Source organism: Rhynchophorus ferrugineus, unplaced genomic scaffold, assembly GCF_030347505.1.
Source record: "Rhynchophorus ferrugineus isolate W39M unplaced genomic scaffold, kcgeb_rfMv2 rfM8, whole genome shotgun sequence".
Classification (NCBI taxonomy): domain Eukaryota; kingdom Metazoa; phylum Arthropoda; class Insecta; order Coleoptera; family Curculionidae; genus Rhynchophorus; species Rhynchophorus ferrugineus.
The window spans coordinates 27,343,266-27,368,406 of record NW_027472587.1 but is presented as its reverse complement, the minus strand read 5'-3'; the positions used below and the strand labels follow the sequence as shown (position 1 = coordinate 27,368,406).

The following is a 25,141-nucleotide window of genomic DNA, read 5'->3' as shown; positions in this document are numbered from 1 at the left end:
AATGAAATAAAAAAAAACAAGATAAGAGAAATAAACCACCCAAGTTATATTGAAGAACTGGTATAGGTATAGTGCAAAGTAAGAAAAAATTACAACAGATCAGAGCATCCTGTGATAAAACTGTTTTAAATTAACCGAGTTAACAGTTCAAACAGGCAATTCGTATTGCGAAAATGTATTAGCAAATACATTCCAACCTTACCCTGCTAACGGATGTGACACCTTATCTAATTCAAACAGAAACAAATATACTGTTACAAACTCGTTAGTTCCATAGGAAATTGTCAACTAAATTCAGAAACATTTCATTATTCAGAATGTTCTAAGGTATGATCTAATAAATGACCAAGTACTGCAAAGAAAGGGATATAAAATATATAAAGAATATAAAACTTGCAAATGTATTTAACGCTACACTGCTATTGCAACATGTGCCTATGCAGTGGAAGATTGCGTCTATTATTATGATCCCTAAACCTGGTAAATCATCTAACGATAAATTAACCATAAATTAACCACGATATGCAACCAATATCACCTCAACAATCAGTCTCAAAATAATTATTGAAGAAGAGCAACTTATACCGACTTGTTTTAAGAAATTAATACTTGCAAACCAATTCTCAAATCCTACATTTTTAATCGTCATTTCAGAATAAGATACGGCGATGAATATTCAGCTTCTTTTATTCAGCTATTCTTCTTCTTGGATCAATATTGTATTTACTCTACCAGTGATCTCTCCAAATGTCAAGGAATAAACATAGCGACTTTTGCTTATGATACTGCACCATAAGTAAAATTTGTACGTTACTACAAGTAAAAATATTTGGATAAGAAAATATTTTGAACGAAGCTCAAGAAACTGTGGTGGTTGCTTGTACGACAATTTTAATTATCACTTTGCAACAAATTCTTATGTAAGCATATTTTAACGCCAATATGGACTTACGGTGTGGAACTATGGTGTCGTAGACAGAAATCCAATATCAACATAATCCAATCGTACCAAAACAGTGGTCTTTACGGCATTATTAACATGGTAACAAGAGAGATTGCGTGAATATAAAAACTTAGAGGTACTACAACTGCTCGACAACAGTGGACACATCTGGAGGTTGAACAGACGAAAGCCTTTTAGACTAACATAGTTAAATTATGTATGAAAACTAATATGGGGTGTACCGTTGGGAGTCGTGGGAGAATTGATTAAGTTTGGGTCCAAAATGTTAAATTTTTAATTTAAAAGCAATACGAGCGAAAATTATTAGATAGTTCTATTTAATAGCTAGTTGTAATTTGTGTGCTTTTTATATAAAGGACAGTTTAGAGGTTACCAAAGATGTCGTGACCTCTCACTCATCAAAGAGCAAAATCACCACTTCTTGTACCAACGCCTATACGCTTTATAAAACATTTTACAAGTATTTTTTCCTTTTCAGAATTCGTATAGAAGGCAGTGTGAAATGTGACGTATCACTTGTCATTGTAAAGGACGGAGATAATTGCTGTGTCATAGATATAAGTTCACTTTATTCCGATAACTTTTAATTGGTGGCATTGGTTAATAAAGTGGAAGTGTTAAAAGAGGAATGCAATAATGATCCCAAATATGTTTCAAAGTATTTTAATATTTAGGAGATTACAATGACATAATATAATAAATGTAATTGAGTCCCTTCTATTATATATCAATTTTTCAACAGTGCTATAAGTAAGGCGAAGATGTACGTTTCTTTTTAAAATTTTTGGAAACCATTTGGGGAAAGAAAAAAAAAAGAAAAGGAAAAAGGATTTGCTCGATTCTATTGTATCCCAAAGAACATTATCATATTGACTGATGTAAAATAATTTATATTTAATATATTTTATTGGATTGCAAGGAGGAATAGAATAATGAACCTAAATAATTTTATCGTGTTTTCTCAATCAATCTTCATCAACTATTTAACTGCCGCATCGTTTTTAAATAAAATAATGATTTTATTTATCGTTAATCACGACTATTTTATTATTCATTCAAACTTCAATGAAAGAAGTTCTAACATACAAAAGGCGTCAACAAACATCGCGAGACTTCGACATCGAAAAAATCAATTAAAAAAGGTCAAATAGTTGCCAAGATGACATAAAAATAGTCAAAAGTATTTTATGTTTGTTATATTAATAAGTAATATTGAAAAATGGAGTTCCTAAATTATGTGAAATTCATTTTGTATATTGTTATTTACAATCATATTACAAACAACACATAAAGCTATTTGCAGAGTAACTCAAAAAAACTGCATGAAAGTTAATTTTATCTTAACATGAAAGTATTGTACTGGAATGAACTAATTTCTGTCTCATCTCGTTTTTCAACTTAAGGTGTTTTTAGGATGTCAAATAAACGTAGTGCCATCTTGGGACTGTTTCGTCAAGGCAAATGCTAATATGAAATTGCCAGTTTGCTCATTGTTACACAGTCGACTATTATTCGTACCATCGATCATTTCAAAGAGCTTGGCTGTGATAGTCGGCGTCCAGGAAGTAGAAGAAAGTGCACAACTAATACATCTGCTAACCCCAAGATCATCAAAAAGCGAGTCAAACGAAATTCGAGAAACTCCATGGGAAATGTCTCCCGTGAGACTGGTTCTAAAAGGAGCTCAAGCTCAAGGCGACAAGCTTTAAAAAGCTCAGCTCTTCACAGATGAGACCAAGAGAGCGAGTATGGCTCGAAAAATGTCGTCAACTTTAGCGTCGGACCGCTGCTCAGCCATGGAAGCGCATTCTCTTCAAAGCTGTTCACCATTGAGCAAGCGCATAACCACCAAAATGACAGGAGCTAATCCGCTGACGCTCCCGGCACGTTGACCATCGTCGAACACCATCAAAATCCGTAGTCCGTCATGGTCTAGAGCGGAATTTGCGACAGCAGCAAGACCCCTTTTTGGGATTTCATCACGTCGGCAAAATGTCGTCCCTACTCGTCGCATCTTAACCCGATAGACTGCAACATGTAGTCCATTTTAAAAGCCAAGTTTGGAGTCGCTGAAGCAATTGCAGCGTTGAGAATTGGACCGATTGTCGCCAGAAGACCTGCGACCTATTGCCGAAAATTTCAAGTCACGTTTAAACCTGCGTATTGCCGACTTCGGAGGAGCCCACTTCGAAACTGGCTGAGTATAGGTTTATGTCATTGTTATTCATTGTTGCTTTTCTAAATTTATCTGATTTAATAAAATTATCACTTAAAATGTTTAATGTAGTTTTTTTGAGACACCCTGTGTATACATATAAGTATAAATTCGGCACAGTATTTTGAAGGTCGCGACTGAAAATAAAAACAAATAACGCATTCGAGTTAACTAGTGACGAATGAAGCTAGTCGATCGTTAGAAGTAGTCAATTACTAAACAGTCGATAGTTCCCAACGTTACCTAATAAGTTCGCGAAAATATCGAATGAAAAAATCTGTAAAAATTAAGTACCAAACGCAAAAAAAAAATCATGTAATACTTACTAAAGGAAAATAATACAATATTTAAATAATACTTGGCAGGGTACGGCGGTTTCAATGCATTTATCACAGATTGTTTACTAATTTTACCATTTTCATCTAGGAACCTAAAGTAAAGGATTTCGGGATAGTCATTGTCTTTTACCGATGTCATCTTGATCTTATTTTACTTCACTATTGGTAGTCTTCTAACATCATAATCCTAAAAAAGAAAATATCGATATAGATAAATGTTGATAATCACTTCTGGTGTTATAGAATAATTTCTGAGATGTTTCCTACGTTGGTGTTGCTCACTGTAAGAGCCCCAATGGAGTAATTTGTATCCGAGAATGTGTATATTAAAGATTCAGTTTAAATAATGTTAACGCGTGGAATTATTTGTCACTATTTGATAAGAAATATATATAATCTATAAGTCAATATTTCGAAAAATATTCAGCAAATATGTTTGGATAAGTGCTTCATAGTTTTGACACAGTTAAAGTTTTTTTCTATAATATTAAAAAATCATGAAAATATAACTTGTTATATTAAATTACTAGCGACCCGCCCCGGCTTCGCACGGGTGCAATGCTGATACTAAATTAAATACACTACAGAAAAAATATGAACGTTGTATATAAAAACATAGCGGCCCGCTCCGACTTTGCACGGGCATAAAATATATATGCCTATGTCACTCAATGAAAACATGATTAAAATCGATCCAGTATTTTTGGTTCATTCATTACTGCCCTTGGCCTGCACGCATTAAATTTGGAGTAAAACAATTCCTCTTCCCCTATACTTACTATGAAGATTTCCTGCTATCTTTGGAATATCTAAATTCATACAATTTTTATTACATTACACATTTTTAAACGCAAATTTTAAATTTGTAATATCTCCGAAAATATTTGTTTAATTTACATGCTGTAAGGAACCATATTGATCTATATTAATTGCACACTGTATTTAAGGTACTTAATTCGATAAGGATTAATGCCGTATTGCTTAAAATAGCTTCGTAAATAAGCCATTTTCTCACGTAAAAAGTAAACAATAAAAATGGTTAATGTGGGTTATCCCTAAAAGATAAACATATACCATCGCGGACTTTTTTGTAGACCTTTTTATGGTGTACGATACTGTAGTACATTAATTTGATCTAACTCGTAGGGTTAGGCAGCGTTTTTGCTAATTGCTAAATAAGCCTAAAAAATAGGTTAATTTACGACATCACTTTAGAAACCTTATGTTGCCTTAGTATATTATGCATGTATTATACATATAAACCTTCCTCTTGAATCACTCTATCTATTGAAAAAAACCGCATCAAAATCCGTTGCGTAGTTTTAAAGATTTAAGCGCACATAGGGATATAGGGACAGAAAAGGCGACTTTGTTTTATACTATGTAGTGATTCTTTACAAAATTGTATTATAAAAAATAAATTTTGTTTATAAACATTTATGATGTATATCGTCTGTGTCTTAGTTCGTCAGTTTGGCCTTTGATAATATTTTTAATAGTTTTACTATTTTTATATTATTTTTTTAAATATTCTTTGGGTTTTACACAAATTTCTATGGTATACTCTGTATGAAATGGTTTCCTATGTTTTGTTGAATGAACTCAATCCACTTTTGGTGGTAATAAACCTTGAACTGCTGTCCAAATTTTAATAGACTATGTTATTTCACAGTAACAAAAGGTAGAGACTAACGAACTTTAAGGGTTGTGGATAGACAACAAAAAACTGCCACGGCATTAACATTGTCTCGACAAAAATAATACGACAAGAGCTCCAAAAAACTTATATTGATGGAAGAACTGCAATTGCGAAACCATTTATACGGAAGTCAACGCTAAGTGGTGCAATGATAATAAAACATGGAGAGCTGATGATTGGAAGAACATCCGTTATGACTTTGGCTGCAATATCGTGATATTCCTCTGGTCTTCCCGTACACATCACTGGCTGTATTACTGCAAATGAATATATCGACGACTTCAATGATGAAGTTCTTACTATGACTTCATATTGTATGCTATAATTGGACTGTTATTCGAAAATTTTAGAGCATTTATTGAGAAGTAGATCTCCATATCCAACATCACTGAAGCAATTGCGGCTGTTTTGGTTCAAGAATAAGACAACTATTCAAACACTCTAAGAATCATTTCCGTGAATAATTTCAGCTGTTTAAAAAAATGGTCGCTAAAAATCTTATTAATAAATAAATATTGTGTATATGTCATCCCCTGTATATATAGTGTAGGTGTATTTTATTTGGGGTCTAGAATTTTTCATTTTTTCTGCAGTCGCTCCCTGTCACAGTTGTACAGGGTTCAGCTTACCGCCCTTGCTTCCTAGATTGCCTTCTCTATCCGCTTTTTCTCTACCATACGCTATAAGTGGCCCCACTAAGTGACTTAGATCTTTTCTATCTCAAACTCTCTCCAACTTTCATGTTTTAAATAAACGCAGCAATGTATTAACTATTAGATGATGATATGGGTTATCATATAATTATTCATTGGACACTATTTTATTGCAACAAATTCTGCTTTAGTTATTTGATATCTTCAAAAAAATATATATCTTACTTTAATTTATATGGGCTATTACGACATAATTTAAGTTATTTATAATTAAGCCAATCGTGTAATTTTTTTTTACGCCAATTATAATATTTTTTCTGTTGAATGGTCTAGGGATCTAATTTATTAGACTTTTAACTGATTTTTGTAATATTTATGACATGGGAAAAGAATTATGACTTGAGACAAAATAACATATAATATCGCATGATATCGAATGTCTGGTGATAACATGCCAACCAAGAAATGGTATCCCATTGGCTCGTTGTCGATTGTTTCGGATATTGGGGTTCCAAGTATAGAATCTACTAGACGAAGTCTGTCCAATATCGTGGAATTCTCTAAGAGTCCTACACGTACGTGTTCTAACGGCGTGAGAAGATTCTAGGTGAAAAAGTCGTTCCCACCCCGATATTCTTAGCGAATCGGAGTACAGAAAAGGGTTTCTTGGACCGGCCATGTCCACTACCACCAAGAACCTGAGGGAGGAGCTTCAGCGATAAAACACGGTACATCGACAACGAGAAGTAGATAGTATTGTAAAAAGCATTTGAGAGAGAACGAATTTGAAGAAAGAATTGTAAAAGAGATATTGATGAGAAAATGTAGTGAATGTAGAACTGAACCAGGAAATCAGAAGCAGTAGAAAAGAACAGAAGATGTATCAATCATGAAACTCCTGAAAGTAGAATTCCTGTCAATATTTTCAGTTATAAAACCAGATTTATATATATATATATATATATATATATATATATATATATATATATATATATATATATTGCTTCATTATGCAAAATAGATACAATGTATTTTATTCAAAGTATAGCCCAATGGATAGCCGCTACTTTTTCCCATCTTTCAAACAATTTACGGGTTCAATCTCGAAAGAACTATGTATCTACGAATTGAGCCATTTTTTTGGCATCTTCCTAAGCAGTCAAGAGCTGCTCACGCAGCAAATCATGATGTATTTGTCGGAACAACTAGTAATTAGAGGGAGCAAGGTCAGTAGAATATGGCGGGCGGGATATTACTTCCCATTTCAATGTTTCCAAGTAAGTTTTCACTGATTTCGCGACCGACGTGGTCGAGCATTTTCATGCTGAAGAATAATAGTTGTGCCTTATAATTCAGCCGTTTCTCGCACTGTTCGGTTGATGGGAGAGACGATTGATGGTTTGATTAGATTTCAGCAGCTTATGCTATATAACACCAAACTGATTCCACCAAATACAGAGCTTTAGCTTGGAGTCATGGATATTCGGCTTTGCCGTTCATGTGGATGAATGACCAAGTGTTCTCCATGATCTTTTTTGGATTATTGTAATGCATCTATGTTTCATCACCAGTAATAATATGATTCAAAAAACTTTTCCAATTTTCCTTTCCCTTGAAGTAGCATTTTACAGATGACCCAACCAATGGAGCAACCCAATTGATGCTTTTCAATTTCTTTCTTGGCTTTAATTCATACGGCACAGTCCAAAGGTACAAGGTTTTGGAACTAGTGGACTCCCAATAATTCTGCAGAATCTACGTTTTTCCTTCAAATCCTCGTCATACAAATTTTTTGGCTGCCCAGAATGCCCTTTGTCTTTGGTGTCAAAATGACCACTTTTAATAGGACGAAAGCTGTATTCACAATGAGGTTTCAACATGAAGTTGGTTACAAATGTACGATTTATTATTTTGTACGTTTATTTTTGCTTGGGAAATGTTTGACTATATGGAGAGGCTCCAGTCTCTTAGTCCTTGGTTTATATAGAGAATCTTAAAAAAATGAATGAAGTGTGAAGAACTTATATCACAATATCAATAAATAATATTATCTATCAATAAATCTAATATCAGACTAGACTAGACTAATCTAAAATAATCTATGTCTGATGAATATAGGACAATATCTTAGTAAATTACTTCTAAATTATTTTTACACGACTTAGAAATTACTTTGACATGATCGTTACTATATTCATTCATTGTTTATCATAATCATCTCTAATATAATTTTAACAATTTCAAAATTAATATATCTTTCTCATTCAATCATGTTAAATAAGTTTAGTAATAAAATTGATTTATAGTCGATGTTTTCACCTTATTTTTAAGGATAATTATCTTTAACTTCATTACAATTCTATTTATAGCCATGGATGAAATGTTTCCTTCGAAATAATGTTTTGAGTTGTTTCTTGATCAGTTATTTTTCAATTAGCATTTGCTGTTGTTGATGGTTGTTTTGAGTTTGACTTAATATTAATAATTTGTTTACAAAACTAACGCAATTTACTGGAAATCGCTTACGATTAAGCAGCAAAATAACGTAAATACTGAACATTTCTGCTACTGTCTGTATTTGACGCACACCTATGCAAACAACTTTATTAGATTGTTTTTGATAATTAATTTAATAGCTTGATATTACGCATTCTGACCCTTACAATTATATTATACTCTGAGATAACAATGACGCATTAACTATGATAATATCATTTGATTTTTGTTTTCGTGTTGAAATAATTTGTATGCTTGTTTTAGTGTTTAGGTTAACAAGTAAGTAAATTGATACACATCAGCATCCATTTTCATAATTTAACTTTTCTAAGTATTTAAGCTCTCAAAACAAACCTGTTAACTGCATGTACTCTATAGAGTTTACAGTTATTTACTATAATTTCAGCGTGGAAAGTTGAATACGATGAATGCCTTCTAAATCATTATCTCGCTTATTTATCGATTAGAATTATTTGGGTTTGATACTGGTGATATTGTTTTGTTATAAAATATTAATGTGTAATATACTAGATGCCAACATACATAATTTAGTAATTAAACGCACTACAGGAAATCGCATTTTTGACAAATCGTTGTTTCTATCTTAAAATATTATGGTCATATGCTGCAATTCCTCGACAGAAAAAGAGACAAGTTTTATACTCAGTACATTATTCGCTTTCAACGAGATGATGTTTGTGTATTTAATGAACCAATGCCAAAGCATGTGTCTCCTGTTTCAACAGAAAAAATGCTTAAAAATGCAGGTTTTTTTTTTCTAGTCATTGTGGATAGAATATTATGTTAATAAGTGAAGCTGCATGCATTATGCCATATCATTCCAAAAAAAGAGAAGTTTATGACACGAAGCAAGAATAAATGTTTGATGTATTTTACGTTTTTAACTCTTTGGGTTAAAATAATTTGTAGATTCCTACAATTCAGATACCATAAGACTTTTGAAGGGAATGTAATAATATATATCAATCAAAATATTCTCCATGATTTTTAAGAAACTTCTAGCTTTTTTTTCGCTATTGATCCAGTTTCACACTTTCTCAGCGTTTCAAAACAGTGTTCCAACCATAATGTATCGAACTGATCATGTGGTAATTATAAGATATATATGTCTTGTAGTAAGTTGAGAACTTCAATTTAAGCTGTAACAGAGTGTCCATCATAAATTTTGCCCAATGTGTCCCAAGCGCTCTCATATAAGAAAATAAATTTGGCCTCTGTTTGACTTTGTTTAATACACTATGGCTCATACTTTTAAAACACTGTAGTTTTAATACTCTACACCACATCTTATTGATCTTATCATATGCAGAGCAAGATTTTATGGCTATGAATAAGTGCTCCAATATAGACGTGAACAGTTTTCCTGGGCCAACTTACTAACTTTTTCTTTCGGGGTTGCCATAGTAGATCGGCTTTTAATCACCAATCAGGTGACGTCACGAAAAATTCTTCTTTTTTGATTGGCAAGGAATGAAGTTGTGTTGTTGAAACGGTTCAAAATAGCATTTTCCATCCTTTTGAATCCGTCCCGTTGACAACTGACAAGCTGTTGGAAAGTTGTAAGAAAATTGAGATATGTTTTCGTCCAATAACTCTTGCAGTTCATTGTTTTCGAGAGATTTTGGCCTTCTTGGCCATTCTTTGTAATTTATAACAAAATCCGCACTTTTCAATCATTGAAACTATAAGGTTCTGAAAGTATTTGATGTTTAAACAGCAAAAGCAATGAATGTCGAAAATAAAGCTTTGTAGGTTCCATGGTTAGCTCAATATTATTAACTGGAAAAACGTTATTTTTGTATTAGCACTCGGATATCATTAATCAAAATGCAACCACTTAATATAAATACTTTTGTACAATTAATTTTAAACAGATTGGTATATGAACTTTCCCGTTATAAGGAAAGGCACACGAAAATAAATATTGTTTTAACAAATTAAATAAGAAAACTTGACACTATATCAAATTATTACTAGTATTTCTTTGGACACTGAATCAATTTGGCATCAGAAAAATTGGAAAAACAAGACAACAGTTTTCACGAACAAATCTCTATTTGATGGAAAATCCCTCAGCGGTTATCATTTTAAGGTTTCTGTTATCACTTATATTATTATCGGTGAGCGACAACACGCAGTCTATACAAGCTGACAGTTGATAAATTATTTTAAGATTAAAGACTACAAAAATAAATGTATTTCTTTTTGTTGTGTGTATTTAATCAATACGCTAATTTATTGATTCAGTCTGATACACAGTTTCGAAATGCTTAAGCAGTGCGAAAATTGATCTAAGCTTAGATCGTTGCCAAACCAACATTGTTCTTTCGATATACCAGATAGACCAGAATGAAATTTTTTTACGAAAAAACAACTAGATAATTTTCTAAGCAATTTTCTAAATTCTTCGAAATTGGCGAAATGGTGTTCTGCAAACGCTTAATTTCTTAGAGAATTCTTAATTTCTTCGCAGAGGATTTTTCGAGTTTCCATTTGCCTGTCATTCAATTGATGTGCCATCTTCTCATATGTTGAATTTTCTCCATTGCTCGTAATCGGTTGCTGGACCTTTCTTGGGCCACATTTAATGCTCCTACTAATTTTTTTTGAGTTTGGGTTGGGTCTTCAACCAATCAGTACGCCCTTGCACATCGAAATTATCACTTTTAATTTTTCGAAACCACGCGTCACATTTTCACAGCAAGTTTCTAACAGCAAACGATAACTTTCAGCGGAGTTTTTCAATTAAATAAGAAAAGTAATGCCTGCCGTAAATGTATGTTTTCAGGCTCGAAACTTAACATCTTCAAGGAGGTATTAATTTATGACGGTGTTAGTTTCGTAAAATATATCATGTATAGCTTAGGAGCTCGATGTCAGTAGAATATGTCAAATCATAATATTGCACAGTTAAGCCTAACTACATCTGTTAGAAAAACCGGTAATGACTTTCTGATACACCTATTAGTATGTCGCCATGTTACCAGAAATATGAGAAAAACTTAATATATGGTGGTGGTTTAAATATAATGGGGACAAACGCTGTAGATGGTGCGCATGTATATTTTGAAGGTCGTGGTTTGAGTATGTGATAGCTAAGTCCCTTACGAACAGTGTGGCATAGTTTTCGTCGGGAGCGCATGTTTCACGCGCGCGCTACGACCATAAGTGAACATCAAGTACCGACCGCCGTAGCGTAACGTATTGTTATTCGTTTTTTAGTGTGGGAAGGCGTTAAAAGGACGGAAATATTTCTGCGTTTGCGAAGTCAGTTCGGTAGTGAGTGTCTGAGTAGGGCTGCCTTGTTTAAATGGGCCAAAGCATTCAAGGATGGCCGCGAAATCGTCGAGAATGAGCCGCATGATCGTCGAACGTAAACTAGCATCACACCAGACAACATTCGCCGCGTAAAACAACTCATTTTGGATGATGGCAGTTCGACATATTTCGACTAAATTAGGCATTCGTATTGGTAGTGTAGACTTAATCATCTACGAACACCTTCAATATCGCAAAATAACTGCGCTATGGATTCCTAAACTGTTGAACTTCGGGCAAACATTTACGCGATTGAAAGTTTATCGCTGCTTGCTGACACGATACGAGGCGGAGGGGGACGGATTTTTAACGCGAATCTTCCCTACAGACGAGACCTGGGTACACTATTACACTCCCGAAAGCAAGATGTCGTGTAAAGAGTGGAGGAAGAAGTAGGAAGGGGAAGATTCTGTGTAAGATGTTCTGGGACCGCTGGGGCGTGCTGTACGTCGATTTCGGCGCACCATTTTACCATTAATGCTGCATACTACTCTAACATCCTGAAAACACACGTGAATCAGCTTATTGCACGGAGGGGCATTCCAGCACGAGGGGCGATTCTTCTCCAGGATAACGGGGGCACTTATATCGCGCGTCTCACGCTCGATACAATATCGGAATTAGGATGGGAGGTACTGGAACACCGTCCTACGGACCGGATTTATCACCCCGCGACTACAACATCTTTGGATCAGTGAAAGAAGTCCTCGCAGGTCAAAGATTCAACACCGACGACCAGGTAGAGGAGTTCGTGAGATCTCGATTAATATATATTGTACCAATTTCTCAATAAATACTTACATTAGATACATTACATGCAAGCATTTTGTTTATATTTGAATATTCTATACTCTACAAATCATCTCTCTATTTTTTAAAGTGTTATTTAAAAAAAAATTACAATAGTCCAGACATCAATAATTCCGAACAATTGTTTGTTTTGCTTTCTTTGAACAACATGTTAAAAATACTATCGGCTTAGATTAAAATTTTATTTTTGATTTGCATGTAACATGTATGGATAAAGTTGTTCAAAATACTTTTTCAACACTGTGTAATGGAAAGAAAATATTTCACGCACAGACACTTACTACTAAATTAAATTAATCAATTTACCTATTAAGAATGTCGCTAATGGATAAAATATCCGTTTCACAACAACGTTAGTCGAACACACTCAACAGACAACTAATTATCAGTTAATGATTAGATTAAATATATATGTATACGTGTTTGAATCAAATATTATCTATCTAACTTAATCATGGCCAGAATTGATAAAGCAACTTTTGATATATTGTGTTCTCATACGATTTTTTTTGCAAATAATGCTTCTGTAATAATTGAATTTACGCTATTTACGCATATAAAACTATATAATTAAATTTAGATCTTAGTCATTGTTTTTTTATGAAATGTTAACGTTTATTTATATTGTATTAAGTTATAAATTACTTGTAAAGGATTTTTGTAATTTGAAATTTTATTGCAAAAATTCTGTACACTGTATTTTATTTAGCGTTGGGAACTATCGACTGAAAACAGTCGAAACAGTCGATAGTCACAAAGCAGTCGAAACTAACGACTGAATATAGTAATTACTATTTTCATAAGTATCTTCATTAGTAATTACTATTTTTAGTCAAATGCACGGTTTGACTGTTTTTTCAATTGGTGATGTCAGACGAATCCTTTCCTGTATAAATTATGAGAGAGTGAAGGACGGAGATAATTGTTTGGTGCAGTTAATTTTATATGTGGTTATATTTTTCAATGGTAGTATTCCAACGATAGTAAGCGAGACGGAGATGTATAAATTCCTCCACGAACAAACTTTAAAAAAGAAAGGAAAAAAATTGTACATATAAATATAATATTCAAAAATAAAATTAAAATATCTATAAAATATAAATATTATATATTCACATATATATATATATATATATATATATATATATATATATATATATATATATATATATATAACATAAGCAAAATACTTTGGTGCATTGCAAATCAAAATTATCTCTTCCATCTTTCCGTTAGTACTTTTAATATTTAATCCGAAAGATCATTATAGAATGTACAATTGAAGGGTTTTAAATTTATAATATAGTGTAATAAAACAATTTTGTTAGAGTCTGGGGCACGAGATATTGTCTTGTCTCTATAAAATCAGTCTCAGTTTCTGGGTCTACTTATTATTTATTCATAATTTTATGTAAAGAAAAGTCACACTTTATTTTTTTTTAGTTTTACTAAATAACCTCAGATGTACACTACGGTATAACGTAAAACTTTGTTTGTTCTTATAGGAACATCTGGACTGAAGTTATAGAGACAAGTAATTAACAGTAAGAATGAGCAGAAAGAAGGATCTGGAATGAATACAAACTTTACCACCATTACCTTCTGGAGTTTGTTCAAATGTCGATAACATTTGCTTCAAACACCCTGGTTGTGCGCCTGGAACGATGGAATTAGGCACTACAAATGTATTAAGACAGTTTAGAAATTAATGGTAACAATTATGAAAAGACTCCTTCAATTTACCTTCTACTAGCGACCCGCCCCGGCTTCGCACGGGTGGAATGCTGATTAAATACACTACAGAAAAAATATGAACGTTGTATATAAAAAGATAGCGGCTCGCTCCGACTTTGCACGGGCATAAAATATATATGCCTATGTCACTCAATGAAAACATGATTAAAATCGATCCAGTATTTTTGGTTCATTCATTACTGCCCTTGGCCTGCACGCATTAAATTTGGAGTAAAACAATTCCTCTTCCCCTATACTTACTATGAAGATTTCCTGCTATCTTTGGAATATCTAAATTCATATAATTTTTATTACATTACACATTTTTAAACGCAAATTTTAAATTTGTAATATCTCCGAAAATATTTGTTTAATTTACATGCTGTAAGGAACCATATTGATCTATATTAATTGCACACTATATTTAAGGTACTTAATTCGATAAGGATTAATGCCGTATTGCTTAAAATAGCTTCGTAAATAAGCCATTTTCTCACGTAAAAAGTAAACAACAAAAATGGTTAATGTGGGTTATCCCTAAAAGATAAACATATACCATCGCGGACTTTTTTGTAGACCCTTTTATGGTGTACAATACTGTAGTACATTAATTTGATTTAACTCGTAGGGTTAGGCAGCGTTTTTGCTAACTGCTAAATAAGCCTAAAAAAATAGGTTAATTTACGACATCACGTTAGAAACCTCTAAAATTAGCAATGTTGCCTTAGTATATTATGCATGTATTATACATATAAACCTTCCTCTTGAATCACTCTATCTATTGAAAAAAACCGCATCAAAATCCGTTGCGTAGTTTTAAAGATTTAAGCGCACATAGGGATATAGGGACAGAAAAGGCGACTTTGTTTTATACTATGTAGTGATATAATTTTGATTTTGATCCACTTCCATGGTATTATTTTCACCATCACTAAATTGTTCATAAGTACTTAAAGGAAAGTTTAAATGTATCACAAAAATGTCTCATATGTTAACGATCATAAATCTGTTTCATGTTTAACCCAACCAGTTTAGGATATTTTCTACTCGTTTTTTAAAGATCGCTTTTTTAACGGAAAATGATGATGCATTTCTCACTATCTGTGCATCCGGGCACACAACACTTCCTAGAACGGGAATGCATTTCAACTACCGACTTGTATATTGTAATATAATAAAATAATTATTTAATGTATAAACGTTACAAAAAGCTAACCACACTGTTCTCAATATAGGGCACATCGAAAATGGCGTGCAAGATAAACAAACCATAGAACGAAATGAACCAATCAGATTCCGTCGCGGCTCTTAGCATAGCGAATAAAATAAGTAATATGTTAAACGTAGCGACATCTACATGTTGGACGTCGCGAAGCATCTCGCCAAAATTTCCTATAAAGTTAAATCTCTATTTCTTTATGACTGTAAACCATCCTCAAATCCACATAAACCATTTCCTTAAAATCGGCTCAACCGTTTAGGAACAGTTCAATTATATATTCCCGGACAGAAGCATTATATGCATAAAGATATATCAATTAATCCTAATAATTAAAACATATATCAAAATATCTTAATCGTTTTAATGGACATGCTATCTTAATCACGAATTTATAACCTTTTATGGAACAACAAGAATTATTGGTAAGTAATAATGATGCTTACCTGGGCTATTTGAAAATATCGCCTGGCTAATATTCAGAAGTGTTTTCGCAAATGCGTCGGATAATAAACTATATTTATGTAGATATGAATGCAAAATTAAAAATAATGATTGTTATATTTTACGTTTAAACCATTTACAAAATAGGACGCGAAACTGTCTGTCTGTACTAAATTTAAAATAAGAAAAACTGTAAATTCGGTATATATACCACAGTAGAAAAAAAATCATGTCATGTTACATGGGTATATGACTTTACACGGTTCTCTGAGCATACAAATTATTTTTGTTAAGGTTGTTCCTAAACTAATGTTGGGTTTTGTGTGAAATGCTAATTAACTTAAAATAAACATTTTGATATAATATACTGCTCAAAGAAAGCATTATATTTTTTAAATATTTTAAACTGCGGAATTATTACCAATTGCTGGAGACATATCTTTTTGAAAGAAGCTAGTCTCGCATTCTTAACGTTTAAACCCATTTCGACTGAAATTTTGCAATGTCCTGTCTTGGGATCTCTACACTTTACTATTGAAATCGGAACAACAAACCAATTACTTGGAGCATTTGATCACGATATAGTGATTATGGTAAAATGCATATTTCTGCATAGAGCTACTGACTGAAACTGCAATTGTGGCGAAAAGATAGAATATCACACACCTTATCATATCACTTGAGGAATCTCCATTTCCTCAGGCATAATCATCAAAATTATGCTTTTCACAATGACATGCCAAACTAAAATGTCCCGTGAATCCTTTTTCGACGGTACGTGTTGTGTTCTTTTTCTAAAAAGCAATGTTTATTGCTAAAATAATATGTACCGTCTAAATATTTTTAAAAGAGTATCAAATTATTGTCAGTATGGTCGGCAACATAATAAACAAAATTATTATAAGGAAAAACATATGAATAATATTGAAATTCAACTCGTTTGAAGAGTATGGTATGAATATGTCATAAGACTCGACGAATATGTTTATACGGCTTTAGTATTCTATTTATATATCCTTGAATAGATTTCAAACATTTACAATTCTGTAACGATTATGAAATAATCCAAAATTATCAGAAGATATGTTCAGTCCCAAGAGAAAAGATCTGTCGCAATTTCACTATGAGACAGGCATAATAAAACCAAAAATAGAGAATATTACCTTTCACAAAATGTATAAATGGTGTCATCAGATAATTCATCCGTTGACAATAGAGACAAGAATTATATAAACAGGTATGCATTTGTATTTACTGCCTGGTGAATGATTATATTCTACAAATGTTACTACTATTTTTAAGGTAACATATTTGTTAACTGTGTTTAAATAATTTTAGAGACAACGGCTAAGTAGTATGAAAAAATAAAAGCTGACCAGTACAAGATGATTTGGATGGAAGAGACACAGTCCTTATAAGATGATATTATGTTAGTACCTTTTCAAATTATAGGGTAAAAAATAAACTCACTAACAAGCACATTTGAGACATATCTCGGAAAAAAGAAGGAGTAACACCTTGAAACCGCAGTGATATGATATCTGCTCTCTAAGGAATAATATAAGTAAGTGACTCTTTTCTAAAATTAGAATTTTTTAGATCGAAAATATAGTAGTCTTTTTGGAAAGTAGCTAAAAAGCCAATTGTTTACTGTAGCGCGGTTAATGGGTGGTCATTTTTACATGTTGATGCGTTCGTTACATTTTAAAATGTTTGCATTTTTCTATGAATTAAATAGAATTTGTAGTAATATGACATGTATTTTTTCAACCATTTTTCAATTTCTATTTCTAGTATTTGCACAACTTTCATATATGATCCATTAACTATTTTATATGAAATTATTTTTATATATCTTTTCTCTCACCAGTTGTGAAATACTTTTTCCATATCATTTGACCAGTTTTGTACTACGGAGAGTATCAATAAATGTAATTCCCTTCAATGAAAAATAAGAAAAACAACTCATATTTTTATAACACGTTTTTTTAATTACCATTTGGAAAATAGAAATCAAAGTTAAATATTATTTCAGATTTCATAACTAGGTTCTTGCAAAAAAAATAAAAATATTTAAATTTTTCATGTTCCTTTTATGAAGTTTTTATATAATTATATGTATTATTATTGATCATTAATAGATATTAAAAATATATTTATCAGTCAAAAACATCTTTATAATAATAATTAAGTTCCCAAGAAAAACAGGGTTATTTTATCGAAACCAAGACATATTTTATTCATAATCCTGCCAATTTTCCTATGTTAGCTTAGAACACTAGAACTAAGCAAGGTGCATGCGCCCTACGACTTTAAATCAATTTTGAAATCTGTTCGACTCTAACGTTCGCCGAATTTAGTTCTGCTCATGTGCATTTTCAGTTTTCTCTAAAAATTTGCCCCGAATATTCAGATTTGTATACACCATTAGACATAAAATTCAGCAGACTCAAAATCATAAAACTGCACTGTTTAATTGTAAGATACGTTTCCTTTACACATATTTTTTTATGCATTTTCTTTTTTCCTTTCTATATTATATGTTTGATTAATTGTTTAAATAGATTAACTCGTCTTTGCGCATTAATTTATGCAAAGAAGAGAGGAAACAAATTGCATTTTATTACAACATTGCTTTCTCTCTAATATTCAACAACATTCAGACTTACAAAATCACGAATATACATTTAGAACATCTATGCTGTGATAGGATTCCAACCCACAACAACTGCTTCACTAGCTGAAGGTTTACGATTACCACTACGCTTCCAAACCGGCCGGCGTGATATATTTTATTCATCACTACACAGTATAAAACAAAGTCGCCTTTTCTGTCTCTATATCCCTATGTGCGCTTAAATCTTTAAAACTACGCAACGGATTTTGATGCGGTTTTTTTCAATAGATAGAGTGATTCAAGAGGAAGGTTTATATGTATAATACATGCATAATATACTAAGGCAACATTGCTAATTTTAGAGGTTTCTAACGTGATGTCGTAAATTAACCTATTTTTTTAGGCTTATTTAGCAATTAGCAAAAACGCTGCCTAACCCTACGAGTTAGATCAAATTAATGTACTACAGTATTGTACACCATAAAAAGGTCTACAAAAAAGTCCGCGATGGTATATGTTTATCTTTTAGGGATAACCCACATTAACCATTTTTATTGTTTACTTTTTACGTGAGAAAATGGCTTATTTACGAAGCTATTTTAAGCAATACGGCATTAATCCTTATCGAATTAAGTACCTTAAATACAGTGTGCAATTAGTATAGATCAATATGGTTCCTTACAGCATGTAAATTAAACACATATTTTCGGAGATATTACAAATTTAAAATTTGCGTTTAAAAATGTGTAATGTAATAAAAATTGTATGAATTTAGATATTCCAAAGATAGCAGGAAATCTTCATAGTAAGTATAGGGGAAGAGGAATTGTTTTACTCCAAATTTAATGCGTGCAGGCCAAGGGCAGTAATGAATGAACCAAAAATACTGGATCGATTTTAATCATGTTTTCATTGAGTGACATAGGCATATATATTTTATGCCCGTGCAAAGTCGGAGCGGGCCGCTATGTTTTTATATACAACGTTCATATATTTTCTGTAGTGTATTTAATTTAGTATCAGCATTGCACCCGTGCGAAGCCGGGGCCGGTCGCTAGTTTATAATATGTTAAATCGGCATTTGGGGCTTCCCAATGTCATTTTTTCCAGTTTTAGTTTACTACGGCTACTGTATCATTGTATTTCGGTTATGTGGTTTTCTCTTTATAGGCGCGTTTAAATAAATTAATTCTTTATTATTTTACCGCAAACTAGAGTATCAAACGCTAAATGGTGAGTTAAGATGTGACGGCAAGAGATTGCAATAGTTTGGATATGTCTGTCGAATGAAAAGTGGATGAATTTCTCACATACTTGAGGTTTTTTTTGGACGAAAACGATCTTTTGGCTGGAAGACAATTAGCTTTGAAAAATATATGGATCGAGATTATACAAAGCAATCTGAAACTCAATTTTAATTTAATTTAGGTATCTTAACATTGTATGCAGGTCCACAATTTGTTAGCTACTTATCGTACAACTTTGATTGCTCATTTTATTGGAAACTTCTGTTGTTATCGTCATTTCATCTGTAGACATGTACTTATAACACATTTTTATTAGTTAAATAGTCCTGAGTATACGGTACACAATTTAATATTTGCATAATATTGTAATATTTTTGGAGTAAATTACGTATGATATTACAATAATTCAATTCTTCATACATAACATTTTTAGTGATATTGCTACACACGCACCAAACCAACAAATACTTAAGTTATGATTCATCACATAATACAATAACGTTTTATCAAGATCTTGTTGAGTTATGTTTTGAATCATCTTTGTTTAAAAATGTGTGTAGTTTAGGATGTTTTACTTAGGTAATGTATAACTTTCACTGGGTGTGTTGCCATAATTCATTGACATAAAACATCGTGTTATCTCCTTGCAACTAACAGTGCAGTAGGTGTATAAATACGCCTTTTTCGTTCAAGATGGCACCAGTTAGGAAATACCTCAAATAACAGCGCCTGAAAGATAGCAACCACAGAGTATAGATACTTACTTAAATAGGCGAAACTGAGGAAATGTTTTGCGTAGTCCGACCAATGCTGGCTCTGAGACCACTTTTTTTGATTAGTTCCTTTGAATTGGCCTACAAAGGCATTTGATTGGTTCATTTCTATAATGCGATTATTTGTTTAAGTTTATTTATGATGTCATGTCTGACATAAAGTATGATCATCATTTTTGTGTCTTAAATATGATACTATTATTTGATTATAATGTATCTTCATTCTCAAATCTATTGTCTACCTGCGTATATGAAAACCCATACGTAGTTTTCCTTGGAAAAAACAACTCATGTTAGCTAGATTATGGATGCCTCTTAGCATTATTTTTATCTGGTACGTATATAATTATTTATATAAAGCCTTTCTGTTCATATATATTATGATTTACAGGAATACAATAGAAGAAATCATGAAAACATTGCCTACACTGTAAAATCAAAATGTGTCCAAATGAGGCAATGGTAAAATTACAATGCAGGTAAATATGATTATAGTACATGAAAAGTTTTTGTTACCCTTTAAAAAGTTGTTTGTAAAGTGTCATCAATTTAGCACTTAATTATTTTGAAGGGATTCATTTACTTGAAGCAAATTTATATTGATTAAGATACTTATAATTAATATTTTGGCTTAAGGCTCCTTAACCGAGATAACGTTTTCAACAAGGATGTTAACAAAATGCATTAATACAAAATAATATAATACAATTTAACTCCTCGATTTTACCATAAAAAGAGCACAGCAGTAATTTTGGTGTATATAATACATTTTAATTTCTTGTTGCTTTTCTTTAAAGTATTACGTTTTGGTATGTTTTCTACATTCTGACGTATACCACACCATTTAACTGTTTTAATTAACCGTTCACAATTAAATTGTAAAAATAATTATAACTTGCCTCAATACATATTTGTGTTGAACAAGTAAGTAAAATATTAAGTGGTACAGACAGCTATGCTGCTCTGTTTTCAGTATGAGGGAACAAAAAGATAGAAACTTTAGTACATCTTAATTAAATTGATAGCACTAAAGAAATACGAAAGAAGGTAAAAGAGCTATAGACAATTTTGCTATAGACATATAGATTATTTTTGTCACGAGATATGTTATATTTTCAATTAGATTGCAGCCATTTATATATCCACATTTAATTATTTTTTATTTATATATTTATATATTTTTTATTTATATATATATATGTATATATATATATATATATATATATATATATATATTTAATTATATATATATATATTTTTTTTTTCTTTTTAATTTTAAATTAATTTTGAAATTTTGAAATTTAATTGATCAATAAAATATGACGTCATAGGTTAGTCACGTGATGCGTATGAAATCATCAACCAATAAAATGCTCTCTTAATTAAATATTTGCATTACAGGTGCCTGTAATGGCAATTTAAACTAACCAATGAAATTCGTCGAAATGACGTTCTCAGCGCCTTCCTGCTGGGACCACGCAAAACAATTCTGAAGTTATTTGTATTAACACTCTATATATTACTCTATGATAGCACCTTATATCTAACAAGATATATTCCATTCTCAGATGAAGATTTTTTCGTTCTCAGAAGATGTGTACATTTATTTTTAAAAATATACTTTTATATATGTAGAAACACTAAAATAGCGAAGGTTGTGTCAGTGTTTTAAGATAAGTACATGAAATTGAAACAATAGCATCCTGTTCTTGATAAATAAAATGTTTAATATAGGTACTAGACACCAAGGATATTATTTTAACGGTGTTATTAAGGCGTGCTATTATACAATATACGTTATAAAACAGCTTAAATTTTTATCAATTGTCCCATTTTAGTTTTTAAATAGATTTAAGATAATCAACAATCAATAAAAAACCTTAAAATTTAGGCAATTTTATTTATATTCATAGTATTAACTTATATAATATTAATAATTGATTTTCTTTCAATAATGTGCATCTACATTTTATAATCTATGTATTTATCTATATATTTAATCTGATATTTTAAAATTTTAAATTATATACTCTTACATCAAGATGTGTATTTTACTTTCATGTATACTATCTCTGTGCATTAACAACAATGTATTTAATACATTGTAATACTTCAAATGTTTGTTATCTGTTATTAAATAACATTGAAGTGACTTAAATTAAAAGTAAATAAATAAGTAAATAGTAAATATCTTTTTAAATTACACCTTACATTAGATACCTTAATCTGTCGTGCATCAATACACAAGTAAGACGAGTGCTGAATAACATCAGCTACTTAAACTGGTTCATGTTTGAATGATGTTTTCAATTTAAGGTACTTCGTTGTTCTTCATGAGAAATCAGGCCATTTTGTCATTTCGCCGTAACGCAAAATTAACATGGACAGATTTGGAGCTATTAAGATTTTTTTAAGCTATTAGGTCCATTTTTATCTTGCGCTATAGTGACTCTGTTGTCGATAAATGTCCAAAGTACTATTTTTCTTTCTGTTGCGATATCAACAGTACAAAGCAGATACAAGATTGTTCGAAACGTTGAAACAGCTTCCTCTTGCGGAACTATTTTTGGATATTTGAAGAGATTCAACTTCAGCAAATGGCAATAGTTAACAGACGGTAATAATTATATATATATATATATATATATATATATATATATATATATATATATATCCTGCACCAAATCCTGCACGTTTTTTTTCAGTAGTGGCTACTTTCAGTAACATATTGTCAATACTTGGTTAAGTTCAGCAGCTTTCATCTCATTGTACAACGTTGGTATTTGCAAGCAATTGAGAGGTATAAGCAAATCAGCTGAAAACAGCTATTTTTGAGAAATTTCATCCATAATATTCATCTAGATTCATCATTTTCATCTCTATTATTACAGAGCTCTATTATTATATTATTACAGATCTATTGTTCAATTATTACAGACAAAATTGAACTTACGAAAGTAAAATTTTAAAGAAATATCATTGAATGTGTTGTGTCTGAGTGAGATAGTTGAGCAAGAAACATTAAAATTGATTCTATTTTAGATTTTGAAATGTAGATAGATAATACTGAGAGACCAAGAAGGTTACGGGTGTCTATATAAAGTAAGAATTATATAAGATCTGAATTTATTTGTCATACATATTCATTCCTACAATTAAAATTATATTAAAATAATATATATTTTTTAATATTTTAGCGTTTCTATTTTACCAGCTAGGGCTTATCTGGACTGGACCTACAGAACTAAGAAGAACGACACAATTTACACAAATACCGAAATTTGGCGTCACAACAGAATTAAGAGAACTAGACATAAATAAGGTTTGAAGAACGTAGCATATACAGAATTAGCGAGAATAAAATAATAAAACGAGTACAAGAAATGAATTAGTTAAAGAACATGAATTGAGAAACAGTCAAGATTTAATAAAAATTAAGAAAAGGTATCATGAATGGAAGTCATGAATTGATGTCAATAATGGATGTCGACAATGGACGTCAAGAATGGAAGTCATGAATTGAAGTGCAGAATGGATGTCAAGAATATATGTCACGAATGAATGTCATGAATGGATGTCAAAAATGAAAGTCAATAATGGATGTCAAGAATGGAGGTCAAGAATTGACGCCAAGAATGGAGACCAAGAATCAAACTAGAATCTTGGCAACAGGAATCTGGACTACGCCTACAGAACTAAGAAGAACAACACAATTGACACAAATAACGGAATTTGGTATCAGAACCAAATTGGACAGAATTACTGTTTTTCTGTATTAAGAGAATGTAGCGAATGCAGAATTCAAGAACAAGATAATTGACAACAGAACTGTAACTAAAACTCAGAAAACTCTCAAGCAGCTTGCAGACAGCTTACAAGTCGGATGAATAAATTACATTCAGGCGCTTATATGTGATGGGATATGTTTAAAGATAGGGAAATGGCCATCATACGTCAACTGGAAATACCATTTTGATCCATTTCAACATTGCTGCTTTATTTCTGTGGTTATAGCGACTGACAAAGCAAAGTGGATCTACTACATCTATCCTAAGCGCATAAAGTTAGGGTTAAATACATATTAGATCCATGTTTTCAAGTCGAACGGAAAGTTGCACTGCATCTGCACCCACCGTATTCACCAGACCATCAATGCAACATGGCTTATCCAAAACTATTAATCAGAAACATCGTTCTTTTTGCACTATATTGTCACGCTACCAGATACGTGGAAATACTTGTAGAGAATGATGGAAAATAGTTTGAATAATATATATTGTAACAAATATTTTCAAGAAATTATTTTTTAAAGTGAATTATTGATCAGAAAGATCTGAGCACCCAAGGAAAGATTCACCTATTTATATTGGAGGACCCATTGTTCCTTACTTGGTCCTTGAAGGAACGACACCCCTCTAACTTAATTATATTTCTTGTTAACTTTGTTTTGCTGTTTTACCTATTCAAAATAGTTTACATTGACACACAACTTCACAATATTAAATTATTTTGTTCTCATGTTGCGTCTAGTATTATAATTAATTTGCAATTCTTAGATGTTCCCATTCAAAATGGGAATTGAATCTCTTCTCA

General features: G+C 31.7%; 1 protein-coding gene and 1 long non-coding RNA gene across 4 annotated transcripts in view; one reads left to right on the top strand and one right to left on the bottom strand.

Moving 5' to 3' along the window:
• The window catches only part of LOC143200637 (phospholipid phosphatase 1), a 36,504-nt gene that overhangs the window by 7,536 nt on the left and 3,827 nt on the right, over window positions 1-25,141 (bottom strand). Inside the window, exons 1-2 of one of the 3 annotated variants that reach the window (XM_076411162.1) lie at window positions 14,114-14,162; window positions 3,506-3,704 (exon numbers count right to left, since the gene is read on the bottom strand). In XM_076411162.1, the coding sequence (XP_076267277.1) occupies window positions 3,506-3,656 (151 nt within the window). In that variant the 5' untranslated portion in view covers window positions 3,657-3,704; window positions 14,114-14,162. Of the gene's footprint in view, window positions 1-3,505; window positions 3,705-12,820; window positions 12,895-14,113; window positions 14,163-25,141 lie in introns of those variants that run through there. The other 2 variants (XM_076411160.1, XM_076411161.1) reach the window with 2 other exon arrangements.
• LOC143200638 (uncharacterized) lies at window positions 20,799-22,073 on the top strand. The gene is made up of 3 exons (XR_013006762.1): window positions 20,799-20,882; window positions 20,940-21,027; window positions 21,950-22,073. It is a non-coding gene; the product is annotated as an uncharacterized LOC143200638 (long non-coding RNA).